The sequence below is a fragment of the Psammomys obesus genome, unplaced genomic scaffold, assembly GCF_907164565.1.
Source record: "Psammomys obesus unplaced genomic scaffold, mPsaObe1.curated_primary_1811, whole genome shotgun sequence".
Taxonomy (NCBI): domain Eukaryota; kingdom Metazoa; phylum Chordata; class Mammalia; order Rodentia; family Muridae; genus Psammomys; species Psammomys obesus.
Window position 1 is genome coordinate 669,839 of NW_026594091.1, and position 11,835 is coordinate 681,673.

General features: G+C 45.5%; 1 protein-coding gene across 1 annotated transcript in view; it reads left to right on the forward strand.

Annotated features, from left to right (window-relative positions):
• Myo1f (myosin IF) overlaps window positions 1-11,835 on the forward strand; it is a 50,870-nt gene that overhangs the window by 28,203 nt on the left and 10,832 nt on the right. Inside the window, exons 13-19 of the mRNA XM_055617883.1 lie at window positions 796-882; window positions 1,290-1,457; window positions 2,934-3,019; window positions 5,288-5,369; window positions 7,056-7,162; window positions 8,009-8,107; window positions 8,212-8,356. Coding sequence (XP_055473858.1) covers window positions 796-882; window positions 1,290-1,457; window positions 2,934-3,019; window positions 5,288-5,369; window positions 7,056-7,162; window positions 8,009-8,107; window positions 8,212-8,356 — 774 coding nt within the window. The remainder of the gene's footprint in view (window positions 1-795; window positions 883-1,289; window positions 1,458-2,933; window positions 3,020-5,287; window positions 5,370-7,055; window positions 7,163-8,008; window positions 8,108-8,211; window positions 8,357-11,835) is intronic.

Consider the following 11,835-nt stretch of genomic DNA (forward strand, 5'->3'; position numbering starts at 1 on the left):
AAGAAAGAAAGAAAGAAAGAAAGAAAGAAAGAAAGAAAGAAAGAAAGAAAGAAAGAAAGAAAGAAAAAGAAAACAAAAAGAAAAGTAGAGGAAAAAAAGTTGTTTGAGCAACTGCTTTGTTTCAGGTACTGTTTGACTCATGAGTAGAGAGCTAGGGATAACATAGAAAGCTCTGCCAAGGACTCTTGAGTATACAGCTCAGCAGTAGAGTAGTCTGGCTTGCTGGGATCCAACCCCAGCATCTGAAAAAGAAAATAAAATCTACTTTGATTTTGCCCCTGTCTTAAATGCAGGCTGGCAGGGGGCAAATAGTTTATTTTGGAGGTGATTGTACAAAGCAAAGACAATGAAAAAATGATTTAAAATAAATTTTAAAAGAGCAGAGGCTAGGGATGTAGCCCAGTGAGTAGAATGGCTTGCTTCACCCACCATCACATAAACCAGATGTGATGGCACACAGCTGTCATCTCAGCACTCGGGAAGTGGAGCCAAGCCACGGACATCGAGGGCAGCCTGGCTATTGAGACCTGTCTCAAAAAAGCAGACCCCAAAGCTCAAATAGGGTTTTACTGAGCAGTTTATGTTTGAAACTGTTCCCGAGTCTGCTGGGTCCTGAAAGATGTGTCACAAAGCACAGAGTTGATCCTAGCAAAGGAATGAGAGCACTGGAATATTTATTTACAACTCCTGCTGGCTGTAGATCAGTGAAGACCAGAGACAGGGCTATCCTCCCGAGGATAAGTGATGAGATTGGGGAGGGGACTCAACACTGTCTTATCTGCACCCCACCCCCAGGAGGAGTATGTGCAAGAGGGCATCCGCTGGACCCCCATCGAATACTTTAACAACAAAGTCGTGTGTGACCTCATCGAAAACAAGCTGGTGAGGACTGGGCTACCTTTAGGAGGGGTGGTCTCACCAGCCTCCAGCGCTGAGCTAGTGTACTTGGAAAGGATTTACGATATCCTAGGGGCCGCTCCGTCCATTGGTTATTCTGCTCACCTGTTCACCTTTCTTTTATTCACTCAACAAGCGTTACAATAGGTAACATTTTCAGAGTCATGGAGATTCCTCCAAGCGATACCAGGGTCGAGAAGGAAAAGAGACATGGATTCCCTACAGGAATTGGATTCCTGCCAGGAATGGGAAGGAGAGGAATGACTGGGGAGGGGGTCGGGAAGGCAGCAAAAGCCATCACATTTAAGCTTGTATTTAGGAGTCCCATACCAGGTCCCAGCTTACTCAGGGAGGATCCCAGCCAGGCTGAGCCGGACCTCTGCTCCTCTCAGAACCCCCCAGGCATCATGAGCGTGCTAGACGACGTGTGCGCCACGATGCATGCCACCGGCGGCGGCGCGGACCAGACGCTGTTGCAAAAGCTACAAGGGGCAGTGGGCACCCACGAGCACTTCAACAGCTGGAGCGCGGGATTTGTCGTCCATCACTATGCAGGCAAAGTGCGTGGAACTAACTCCCTTTTGGGCGGGCACCTCCTCACAAATCTCAGTCCAGGTTGCAAACTTCCTACTCTACGACGAAGTGTCTCCTCCAGAGTGCCCCCTGCTGACCAGAACCAGGGATCGTCCCAGTGGCCCACAAGACTTTCCCACCTCAGCCAGGGCTGCAGAAACACGCTAGCCTCTAATTACCCAATTAGCAAGGCAGCTCCTAACAGACAAAAAAAGATGAAACCCAACTGGGACAACTCAGTTCTATGCTGGCGCACACACACCCCAGTGTTCAATGTGAGCTATAATCCTCTGACAGAAACCTGACCACCAGTTCCCCAGACCTGTTATAAACAAAATGGACTGGAGCCTATCTACCTCACCCCTTCCTGCAGCTACAGGAATCCCCTAGTTTCTGGGCCAAGCTATTGCCACCTTCCCAAGAGTTTCCTGGCTGTTCCCTCGACCTCAGCAGGGGTAGCAAATATTGCTAGATGTCCTCAGAGGTATTGTCTGTGTTCCTCAGCCACGACTGCCAAAGCCAGGAGGAACAAGACGGCTAAAAGACCCCACTTAAAATAGCAACCCCAGCCCACTTTCCTGACTGAAGCCCCATTCTCCAAAAATCTACCGCCAAGACATCAAAGCACTCCCTGGCCCATGATAGCCACACACATCTATAATCCCAGCTCTTGGAAAGTGGAAACCAAAAGAGCAGAGGTTCAGGGTCTTGGCAATATAGGGAGTTTGAGGCCAGCCGCTAACTCCAGCATTCCAGAAGCAGAGGCAGAGTTCAGGACAGCCACCCTGGTCTACAAAGCAAGTTCCAGGCCAGTCAGGGCTATACAGTGAGACCCTATCTCAAAAACAAACGAACAAAACAATTCTGGAGCTAAGAAGATAGATCAGTAAAGTATACGCATAAGGACCTGAGTCCAGATGCCCAGCACCCACATAAGAAGTCAGACATGGTGGCTTGTACCAGCACTGTCAGCCTGGAGACAGGAGATTTCTGGGACTTATTGGCCAGCCAATATAGCTAATCAGCAAGCTCTAGACTCAGTGAGAGAACCCCTCTCTCAAAAACAATGTGAAGAGTCATTGAGAAAGACAGCCAACTTCCACTTCAGGACTCACCAGCAGCATCCAGGGACCTGTCCTAATTACAGGCCTCAAGTTTGGCCTTTAACTTCCCACCTCTCCCTGCTACTGATCAGAACTTCAGCCCTGACCCTCGACCTGGGCATCTCCCCTTACCTCCAACCCCAGCCTTCATCTTCCAGTGTCAATTGAACATCAGACTGCTGGGGAGCCAGGCCCCAAACAACAGATCATAACCTACTATCTGAATCACAGATTTCTTCTAACTGTGCATATCCCTAAGTCTTCTCAATCCTAAACAGGCCCCACAGCATCTCTGGCCACCCACCCTGACACACGTAAAACTGTTTGCTCCTCATTGACTCTCAGTGCTGTCTCTGCCAGGTCTCCTATGACGTCAGTGGCTTCTGTGAGAGGAATCGAGATGTACTGTTCTCTGACCTTATAGAACTGATGCAGTCCAGTGACCAGTGAGTAGTCTTGTATGGCCTTTGGGCAGAGCCCGCAGAGGGATGGAGGCCTGGGAACTACTGTATCTTCTCCGGAACTTGGACATGCTATGGACTTTGTTGCCATCGTCATGTAGCCAAGACACAGCTCTGATCGAAAATGCTAAAGACTGAGGGTGTAACTCAGTGATGAGTGCTTCCCTAGAGTGTGGGGACAGTTCTAAGACAGAAAAAGGGGGGAGCAACTCCCAGGACATAGAAGAGAACACACCCTGATCTGACTCTGGGTCCCTCCCCAGGGGAAGCCCTAGAGTTCAGTTCCTTTCATGTCTTATCCATAGTACCTCCCTGCAATCCCAACAGTCAAGTGTCTGACAGTCGCCGTTTAAGTAACATGAAAACACAGTACAGGGCTGAGGACATAGCTCCGTTGGTATGCTAGGCAAGCCCTGGACCCCCCCCCCCCCCCCGCCAGTACAGTATAAACAGAACATGGCTGTGCACTCAGGAGGTGAACACAGGAGGTCATTCTCAACTATACGATGAATTCGGGACCAGCTTAGGCCTCATGAAACCCTCCTCAAAAGGAGAGGTGCTTGGGTGTACCTCAGTTGGGAGATTTCTTTCCTAATGTGCAGAAAATCATTGATTCTATTCTCCAGTATCACAGAAAACCAGGTGTGATACCATACACTTGTCATCCCATCACTTGGAGAGATGTATGTACTATATATTGTGTTTGAGCCTGAGCTACTAGAGACCCTGTCTTTCAAAATATATAAACAAGACAGGGGAGAGAGCTCCATAAGTAAAGCAATTGTTGTACAAGTTTAAAGAACAGATCAGCCTTGAGTTTGGGTCCCCAGATCCCACGTAAGCTGAACATGCTGATGTAAGCATTGACAGTCAAATAGGCCTATGGCTAAATGGTATCTGAAGACAGCAGTATCTCCTGACTCTCTGCCTGGCTTATGAAGAGACTCAGTCTCAAGTTGAAAAGGCAGGGAACATTCAAAGATTGTCTTTTGACTTCCATTCAAATGCACTCACACAAAGACCTTGTATAATAAACCAATAAGCAAAGAGGGGAACATTAAGGTTCTTTAATCAGCATGCACCAGTCTTACATACAAGAAATGAAGCCAGGAGCAATGGTGCACCTGAAAGGCAGAGGCAGGTGGATTTCTGTGAGATCAAGGCCAGCCTGGTCTACAAAGTGATTCCAGGACATTCAAGTCTATACAGAGAAATTCTGTCACGAAAAAAAAAGAAAGAAAGAGAAAAAGAAAGAAACAAGAAATGAATTCTGTAGCTTGACCTCAGGTCTTCATGTTTACATAGCAAATTTTACCAGCTGAGCCAGCTCCCCAGCCCCTGTGCATCTTTCTTTGGGGGAGGCTTATTTTGGGTTTGATACACCTGCCTCGGGATGGGATTAAAGGAATGCACCAGTACTCCTGAATGTTGTGCACATTTCTTTGTATACGTATGTAGGATGGCTGTTTGAGGAGACATGACTCTGTTGCCAAGATCCTTTCTCAATTGATATATTTTTCTTTGTTTATTTATTTGGGTTGGGTTGTTTTTAGATAGGGTCTTGGGCAGCCTAGGCTAATCTCCAACTCACTATGTAACAAGGGCTCTGATCATTAGGCCTCTACCTCCTCAGTACTTGACTGTTGGCATTCATGGCTATGCTTGAAATATGGTGCTGAAGGTAGAAGGTTCATGCAAGGCAACCACCTATCAAGCCATATCCCAGCCCTTGTTTGTTGTTGTTATTTTAAGACAGGATCTCTTTCATGCAATGCATGGTGGTGCATGCTTTTAATCCCAGTGCTCAGGAGGCAAAGGCAAGCATGTCTCTCTGAGTTCGAAGCCAGCCTGGTGAGTTCCAGGAGAGCCAGGGCTATGTAGAAAGACCTTGTATTTTAAAACAAAACAAAATGTCTCATATAACCCAGGCTGGCTTTGAACCCACCAGTAGCTTAGGATGAACTTGAACTTCTGATCCTTCTACTTCCACCCCTTGAGTGCTGGGATGACAAATGTGTACCCTCAGTTTGCACAAGTTTCTGTTTAATTTAACTCTGTACTGTGTGGCTTGCTATTATCATACAGTAAGACTAAAAAGTGTAGATAAATCAAGAGACCCAAAAGATGTTGCCAACCTCACATTCAGAGGTGCCCACTTTGCCCCTTAGCACTGACACAGTCCCTACAGCCCTGCTGATAGAAGGATGCCTCAGGGTCTGTCTGCATTCCCATCCATTCCTCTCTCCTGCCTAGGGCCTTTCTACGGATGCTCTTTCCTGAGAAGCTGAATGTAGACAAGAAGGGTCGCCCCAGTACTGCTGGCTCCAAGATCAAGGTGGGCCTGGAGGCGGGAAGGGGAAAGGCAAGGCAAGTTCCACCTATCCAAACTCTTTCTCTCCTTGTTCCAGTGTCTGTCTGTTCCCTATCCCTCAGGTTCTCACAATCTGTGGCACCCTTTGGCCTATAAGGTCTTCCTTAAGCTCCAGGTTTAGGAAGATGAAACAAAGTTTGATCCATCTGTCCTTTCTTCCTTTTCTTCCTTCTCTCCCTTCATTTTCCTTTCCCTTTTCCCCTCCCTGTCTCCATCCCTCCTCTCTTTTTTTCACTTCTCTTCTCTCCTTTCTTCCATCCTTGCTTCCCTTCCCTTCTCTTTCCCCTCTCTCTGCCATCCCTCCCCCTTTCCTTCTTTCCTTCCCTCCATCTTCCCTTCCTTTTATTCTTTCTTCCTTCCTGTGTTTGGAGATGGAATCCAAGGTCTTGTACATGCTAAGCATGCACCACACTGTCATTGTGTTACACTTTCCAGACCACTTCTTTTAAAAGGGGTAAATACAAATACATGTCATAGAATGGGTTCTCTTACCCATTGTAAGCGTGCAGTTCAATGACATTGGCTATGTTCATGGTGTTGTGCAGCCATCTCCAAACTTTCTCATGTTTTCACATTCAAACTCTGTCCCCATTCAAAACTACCCCCACTGCCTCTTAGTTTCTGTCCATACAGATCTGATGGTTTTAAGGACCTCCTGTGAGTGGCATTAACATGCCTGGTTAATGTCACTCACATAATGTCCTCAAGGTCCATCAGTGTTGGAGCCTGTATCAAAATGTCCTCCTTTGTGATTGGGTCTATCTTCTATTGAAGGTGAATAATGCTGCAGTGAGCATGGGATCCCACAGTTACTAAGCCCACACTTAAAACCCTTTGTTAAGGACTTTGTGATGGTAGCATATGCATAATTCTCTAACATACAAGGGAATTAGTTTAGTCCCATTTGGCAGATGGAGAGGCCAAGGATCAGAAGGGGGCAGCCACTAACACAGATCACAAACAAAATTTGAACTTGAATGTCTCATGTCACTTTCCAAGTCTTCTCACCCAGCCCTACAACTTTACCCAAATAATTGAAATGCATAACCCAAGAATCCAACCAAGCCTGACCACCTCACCTCCCTCCGTCTCTTCCTCACTCCCTCTCTTCCTCACTCCCTCCCTCCCTTTATTTCTCCCTCCATCCTTCTCTCTCCCTCTTCCCACCCCTCTCTTACACACACACACATTTCTTATTTTCAAAGTCACTGTCCCCTTGAAGATAGGCTAAAGAAATCTTGGCAGTGGGTTGTTCTGGTTTTTTCTATTACTCAGTCATAAAACATCTCCTAAATACTTATTATGTGTTAAGCTATGTGGTAAGTGTGGCAGACACAAGTTTGGGATTTAAAAGTTGTGTAGGTCAGTGGGTGTGGTGGCTCAAACCTTTAATCAGTTCCAGGACAGCCAGAGCTGTTACACAAAGAAACCCTATTTCAAAACAAACAAACAAACAAACAAACAGAAAACTACAAAGATTTGGGTAGATGTACAATGTCAGCCCTCATAATGAGAGCTAAGAGAGTTATACACACCTGTGGCTCGCCCAGTCAGCCTCTCCACATCTTGGATGAGTTTGTTTCTTAAATGGGGAGAGCCCCGAGACCCATCTTCAAATCTTCCTCACTCCTGCCTTTCCCTCTGACTCAGAAACAAGCCAACGACCTGGTGTCCACACTGAAGAAATGCACACCCCACTATATCCGCTGCATCAAACCCAATGAGACCAAGCGGCCCCGGGACTGGGAGGAGAACAGGTGAACTGACCATTCTCTTCACGTCCCCCACCAGATCTAGAAACTCCTTGGACCAGCCACTTACATTTGACTCACAGACAAAGCACCAACTTTAGGACCACTCCAGACTGGACTCTAAGTCCACCTTAGAATCTTCTAGAGGATCAATGAGATGGCCCGGCAGGTAAAGGTGCTGCCAAACCTAATGATCTGAGTTCAGTCCCTGGGCTCCACACAGTGGAAGGTGAGAGCCAACACCTGAAAGTTTTCTTCTGACCGCCACATTTATTCAGTGACATACCCCCTCACACACACATGCATACATGCACACATGCACACAAGCATAAAGTTAAAAATGAAAAACCTCTGTGGGCTCAAAGTCACAGACTGAATGTGAGATAATCCAAACCCAATTTCTCAAACCTAAATTCCAGAGCTGATCCTAGAACCAACCTCCACGCTGAGCCCAAAGGCTTCCCCTCGTAGCCAAATCAGTCCAAGATTTGGTTCCCAGACTGAGAAACCCCTCAGGACTCAAAACTCACCATCTAAACAACCCCCAAGCTAGGCATGATGACTCTTGTGTTTATTCTCAGCCTTGGAAGGTAGAGGCAGTTAGGTTTCAAGGGAAACTGAAGTTTTAGAGAGACATTGGCCATAGACAGATAGATAGACCTACAAATAGGCAGATTATGTAAACAATAAATAGATAAGTATATGTAGATACGTGACAGATTAGATAGATAGACAGACTGACTGACTGACCAACCCATAAGATATTCCCAGCACAATAAACCCAGGCCTGCTGCCCTAGACTGCTTTGGGCAGTTCCCACTTTCTGGGTCTCTGGCCACCTCACTTCCACAGGGTGAAGCACCAGGTGGAGTACCTGGGCCTGAGGGAGAACATCAGAGTACGAAGGGCAGGCTTTGCCTATCGTCGACAGTTCTCCAAGTTCTTGCAGAGGTGAGGCACCCATATCCCCTGCCTTGACTGCCTCTCCTATTGAAATGGCCAACCAGCGATCTTGCTCCAAATCCCCACACACCCTCAATGCCCTCTGCCTTCAGGTACGCCATTCTGACCCCTGAGACATGGCCACAGTGGCGTGGAGATGAACGCAAGGGTGTCCAGCACCTGCTTTGTGCTGTTAACATGGAGCCAGATCAGTACCAGATGGGAAGTACCAAAGTTTTTGTTAAGAACCCAGAGTCGGTAAGCGTGTATGAGAGAGAGGGATGGGGGTTCAGCCGGTAAAAGTGCCTGATACACAACTCAGCAAACATAAAGGTGGATGGAGAGAACCACTCTACAAACTTGTCCTTCTCTAACCTTCACATGATCACCGTGGGACTCCTGCACCACATTGCTTCACACACACACACACATTCACACATTACATCCACATTCATGCAAACACATACACACAGAAATACAAACACATTCACATACTAATGTACACACACATTTTTAAAGGATGAAAAACATAAGAAAATGAAGAGGGAAGAGGAAAGGGGGCAGGGAACAGGGAGGGTTGAGGTTGGTCTTGGAGATTCAGCTTAGTGACAGAGCAAACCCCACACCAGAGACAGAGACAGACAGACAGACAGAGTGCACATGTAGTGTCTGCTAGTGCACAACACCTGTAATCCCAGCCTTCCAGAGGCAGAGGCAGGAGGCTCACGAGTTAAAAGCTAGCCTAGACCTACATAGCAAGACCCTAACTAGGTGGTGGGGGGGGGAGGATTTGGATAATTCAGGCCACCACCACGTGATCTTGACCAGGCTTTGTCACCTCTCCAATGCTCAGTTTTCCCATATGGAAAGGGGACAAAGTAAGAGCCATCCTCCAGGACTAGAATGAGAATTAAACAAAGCAGGAAGGAAGTCGTGTACACAGTGTCTGTGACATAAGCATATACTCAGAAGAGGCCCTGTTTTCTGCCCGGTTCTTGGGGACCAGGTCAGGGAGAGAAAAACTACATAGTATAATGTGACAATGCCCCTTGGGTGAAATAAAGAACCAACATTTATCTAGAGATCCCTTGTCCTTCATTCCTTTGCTCATCCCCTCGGCTCTTCTATCACCTGTTCTGCTTCTTCTCCTCTTCTCTGATATAGACAGACAGACAGATAGACATGTATATTATTAGATATATTCTATAGCTATATATTTATATATTAGACAGAAATTAATTCCTCAACAGTTAGAATTTCTGCCTAGAATCGTCTAGTAAGGAACTGATAAGGTGAGTTAGTGGTAGAGCACATGCCTAGAACCCCCCCAGAGAGGGGTTGGAGTTGTTGCTCAATGATGGATCCCTTGCCTAGCCTAAACAGCCTGTATTTCATTCCCCAGCACCATAAAAATAATTATTACTGACAGAAACTGTTATCACACAGCCTGCTGTGGCATCTTATGCCTGTAATCCCAGCACTAGGGGGTTGAAGCAGGAAGATGACTGTGAGTTCCAGACCAGACTATGCTACAGAGTGAGACCTTGGAAAAGAAGGAAAAGGCTGAGGGAGAGAGGGAAGAAAGAAGGAAGGGGAAAAGAAAGGTTTAGCACAGAACAAAGATGCAAGTGTGTAAAACTATACCTAGGGCAATTTAGTTGTAACAGGTAAGAAAGGAGCCAGGGGCTGGAGAGAGAGCTCAGAGGTCAAGAGCACTGGCTGTTCTTCCAGCGGTCCTGAGTTAAATTCCCAGTGACCACATGGTGGCTCACAACCATCTATAATGGAATCTGATTCCCTCTTCTGGTGTGCATGAAAACATACGGCAAAAAAAAATAATTCTTAATAAAGCACAATTTAAAAAACAAGGGAGATAGGAACGGTAACAAAGAGAGTAAAGGAAGAAAGAATGAGAGGATGGAAGCGAGAGGATAAGAATCCCACTTCCTAATTTCTTGTGGGCAAAGTTTCTAAAAGAAACTAACCCTTGAAAAATTGATACACAGTAGAAAAAATACATAAAATAACACCAGATAGGCCAAAACTTTCTTTTTCTTAAGACAGACTCCCATGAAATCCAGACTGGCTGCCATCTCCCTGAACATCTTTAAACTTTGACTCCTCCAATTACCACCTCAACACCTGGGGCTAAGGGAGTGTAACACTACAGCCACAGATATTTTTTGTTTTGGTTTTGCTTTTGGTTTTGATGTGGTGCTGGGGATGGAACCCAGAACTTTGTGAATACTGGGCAAACACTCTGCCAACTCAGCCCATCTGGCAAAGCTATATAAGAAAATTAAAGTCTGGGGTCAGGTATGGTAGCTCATGACTGTATGCCAACACTCAGGAGGCTGAGGAAATAGGGGTGTGAGTTCCAGACCAGTTTAGGGAGAGACCCTGTCTCTAAAAAATTTGTGACAAATTTTTAGTGTACAGATTTTGATTTTGGGAATCTAGGTGGGAACAATTAACACATGACAAATTAGTGGTCAGTTTTTATCAAAATGGGGAGAAAAAGAGAGACTAAATTATTTGTTAAGCTTTTTGTTTTTGACAGGGTCTCCTGGGTGGCCTGGAACTTGCTCCATACAACAGACTGGCCTCAAATTCACAGAGATCCACCTGTATGCTGAATTAAAGATATGCACCAGCTGGGTTTTGTGGCACAGTGCTTTAATCCCACACCTCTCTGGAGGCAGAAGCAGGAGGGTCTCTGTGAGTTTGAGGCCAGCCTGGTGTACACTGTGAGTTCCAGGGCATCCAGGACCATTTGGATAAAGTCTGTCTCAGATAAACAAACAAATACAAATTTTAAAAGATTTTATTTCTTTTATTTTATGTATGTGGTTGGTTTGCCTGTATGTCTATGTTCCATGTATCTGCAATGCCTGTGGAAGGCAGAAGAGGGCATCATATCCCCTGTAACTGGGGTTACAGACAGTTGTGAGCCACTATGTGGGTATTGGGAATCAAACCCTCTGGAAAAGCAGCCAGTGCTCTTAAGCTTTGAACTGTCTCTCAAGCTCCAAAACTAAATATTTTTATGGGGAGGGAGGCAGGGGACTGACTCAAATGAAAAGAATTTCAGGAAAATTAAAGGAGAGAAACAAAGGTAGATGGGGCTGGAAAGATGGCTCAGCAGTTAAGAGCATTTGCTTCCCTTTAGAGGACCAAGTGCTGGCTCACAAACATCCATACCTCCAGTTCCAGATGATTTAATAATTCCCTCTTCTGCCCAGATATTCATGTAGACAAAACACCCAAACACATAAAATTAAAAATGAAAAAAAAATTTAAATTTAAAAGTAAATAAATATTAAAAAAATAAATAAAAGTAGAGAAAAAAGACTAAATTTAAACACTGGGCTGCTGAGATGTCTCAGAGAATAAAGGCTTTTGCCAAGTTTGAAATCTGAATTTGACCCCCGGCACCCACACAGCAGAAGGTGAGAACTGACTATAGAAAGTTGTCCTTTAGCTGCCATGAATTCATCACAGCAACATATAAACACAAACATGTACACACAGAGACATACAAATGCAACTTTAAAGCTTTAAAAAGAAAAAATGGGAAGAATATGGAAAGACTATGTAATATAAAACACAAAAAACAAAAACAAACAAAATATCACCTAATTCTTACCCCCAAAATGCATCTATACTAGGATAAGTCCAAGTCTAGGTAGGGTGTGTGTGTGTGTGTGTGTGTGTGTGTGTGTGTGTGTGTGTGTGTG